A 2,500-nucleotide genomic window follows, 5' to 3' on the forward strand; every position below is an offset into this window, starting at 1 on the left:
TCAGATAGCTTTTTTTTTCACAGCATGCACATTTTCCTCCGCTTTTCTCCAGTCCCCAAACAGTTTTCCATTGCATCCAAACTTTCGTTCAGCTGCCCTATTGCCATTTTCGGCTGCATATTTAATTACTTTCAGCTTGAACTCAGCAGTAGGCTATATTAACTTCTTTTGGGTGGTATATTTCTATTCAGTCGTCATTGTAAATGCTATTTTTTGTTGTGGTAACATTTTTTTCTATCAGTGGTATTAAGCAACACAACATAGGCCAAGTTGCGCCCATAGTGCTCTCCCGTGGAGAAAAAAAACATATATATGTCGCACCAGAGTATATGTCGCATGTCCAGCCAAACCATGAAAAAAAGTGTGACTTGTAGTCCGAAAAATACGGTAGTATGTATGTACTCTCCATCTAACTCACTAATATGTATTCTCTCTCCCTCTCTCCCTCCCTTCCTCCCTCTTTCTCTCTTTATCTCTTTCTCTTTCTCTTTCTCTTTCTCTCTCTCTCTCTCTCTCTCTCTCTCTCTCTCTCTCTCTCTCTCTCTCTCTCTCTCTCTCTCTCTCTCTCTCTCTCTGCAGCTGTAAACTCCTGTAGTTTGAGTAATGGAGGCTGTGAGCACTTCTGTGTGCAGCAGTCTGCAGGCCGTTATCAGTGCCGCTGCCGACCCCATTACCAGCTCACTGAGGATGGGAAGCACTGCAGACGTGAGTTCATCACACACTTCACACACACACACACACACACACACACACACACACACACACACACACACACACACACACACACACACACACACACACACACACACACACACACACACACACACACACACACACACGCGCACACGCCACACACACACACACACACACACACACACACACACACACACACACACACACACACACACACACACACACACACACACACACACACACACACACACACACACACACACACACACACGCTTGCACAGTGCAGATGCACACTGCCAGCTGACAGTAACTTGCCATGATGTCATAGAGTCATAGAGTCTCTGAACACCAACAGTATGACAAGCAGTCCTCCTGCCAGCCATTTTTAAAAATGTTAGTAACTGTTGCATCTCCTCACATCTCCCATCTCTACACCCCCATCCCCCTAGTCCTGCATCTGTGTGTGTGTGTGTGTGTGTGTGTGTGTGTGTGTGTGTGTGTGTGTGTGTGTGTGTGTGTGTGTGTGTGTGTGTGTGTGTGTGTGTGTGTGTGTGTGTGTGTGTGTGTGTGTGTGTGTGTGTGTGTGTGTGTGTGTGTGTGTGTGTGTGTGTGTGTGTGTGTGTCACTGTCACTGTCACTGTCACTGTCACTGTGTGTGTGTGTCAGTGAGTGAGAGTGCGTGTGTGATGGCATATTTGGGCTGACCTCACCTCTGTCGTGAGAAAAGTGGGAGAGTAGCCATGTGAACGAGTGGAGTCTCGATAAACAAGAGCAGCAGCCCCTCTCCTCTCCTCCAGTCCAGACACCAAGACTCAAGGCAGCACAGGCAGACACATACAGTCCACTGGAACCCCCTGGCCTCCCATCTCCATGTGACTTTGGTCTCTCTGATCCATATCTCAGCTGGGCTCAGCTTCTACCTCAGGTCACCATACATTAGAGTCACAGTCAGTGTCATTGTCCAAGTGTACTCATACATAAGTATGAGGGATTGAGCTCTTGTAGAAGCTGGGTTTATGCATGTAACATATGGACAGTCATATACATACATGTAGAGTATATACTGTATACGTTCAATGTAAACACACAGACAGCAGGGAGACTGGGAGAGTCACATATTGGACAGAAATATACATATTGGCACCTGTGTACATAATGGACAAGTAGGATTTATCTTGTAGCGATGACTCACGTTCACAATCCTTTTTATGTTTTTTTGTCATTTTGAATCCATTCATGCCAACTTACTGGATACAATTGGTGAACTGACTCACTCAGGAGTGCAGTGATGGCGCTAATGTTTTAAGAGCTTCATTGCAAAATGACGTACAGTATCCATTTTGGAACATTTCGGCAAATTGACATTTTTGCATTGGGCATTGCTTTGCACATGGATTTTATATAGGGTAGGTCTAAAAAGTATGTAATTTCCAATAATGAAATCCATAAGTCAAAAATGGATTTGCAGTGAAACTCTTCGTTTCCTACACATGACACTGATAGAATTCACTGTGTGAACCTTTTGAAACAAAGTCTAGATGGCAATTAGTGTGAACGTCTCCCTTCCCTCCGCCCAGTGATGTAAAGGCTACAATTTGTTCCCTCTATTTGATCCTCTGTGAACGTCCCTGCACTTACTTCATTAGAAGCCTTTACACTTTCACAGAAAATCAAGGTCTCACTCTACACATCTGCTTGGGTGTATTGTCTGTCTGCAGTCAGGTTGGATTGACATTAATGGCAATAGCTGTCTTGAAGATTGTAATTACAGTCCTGAGTGAGTGTCTGAACTAGTCATCAGTAGGCT

At 44.7% G+C, this 2,500-nt stretch overlaps 1 protein-coding gene across 2 annotated transcripts in view; it reads left to right on the plus strand.

The window, feature by feature from the left end:
- The window catches only part of megf6b (multiple EGF-like-domains 6b), a 167,878-nt gene that overhangs the window by 116,113 nt on the left and 49,265 nt on the right, over positions 1–2,500 (plus strand). For both annotated transcript variants that reach the window (XM_063215721.1, XM_063215722.1), the window contains one exon: positions 580–705. In XM_063215721.1, coding sequence (XP_063071791.1) covers positions 580–705 — 126 coding nt within the window. The remainder of the gene's footprint in view (positions 1–579; positions 706–2,500) is intronic.

Source organism: Engraulis encrasicolus, chromosome 14 (genome assembly GCF_034702125.1).
Source record: "Engraulis encrasicolus isolate BLACKSEA-1 chromosome 14, IST_EnEncr_1.0, whole genome shotgun sequence".
NCBI classification, from domain to species: domain Eukaryota; kingdom Metazoa; phylum Chordata; class Actinopteri; order Clupeiformes; family Engraulidae; genus Engraulis; species Engraulis encrasicolus.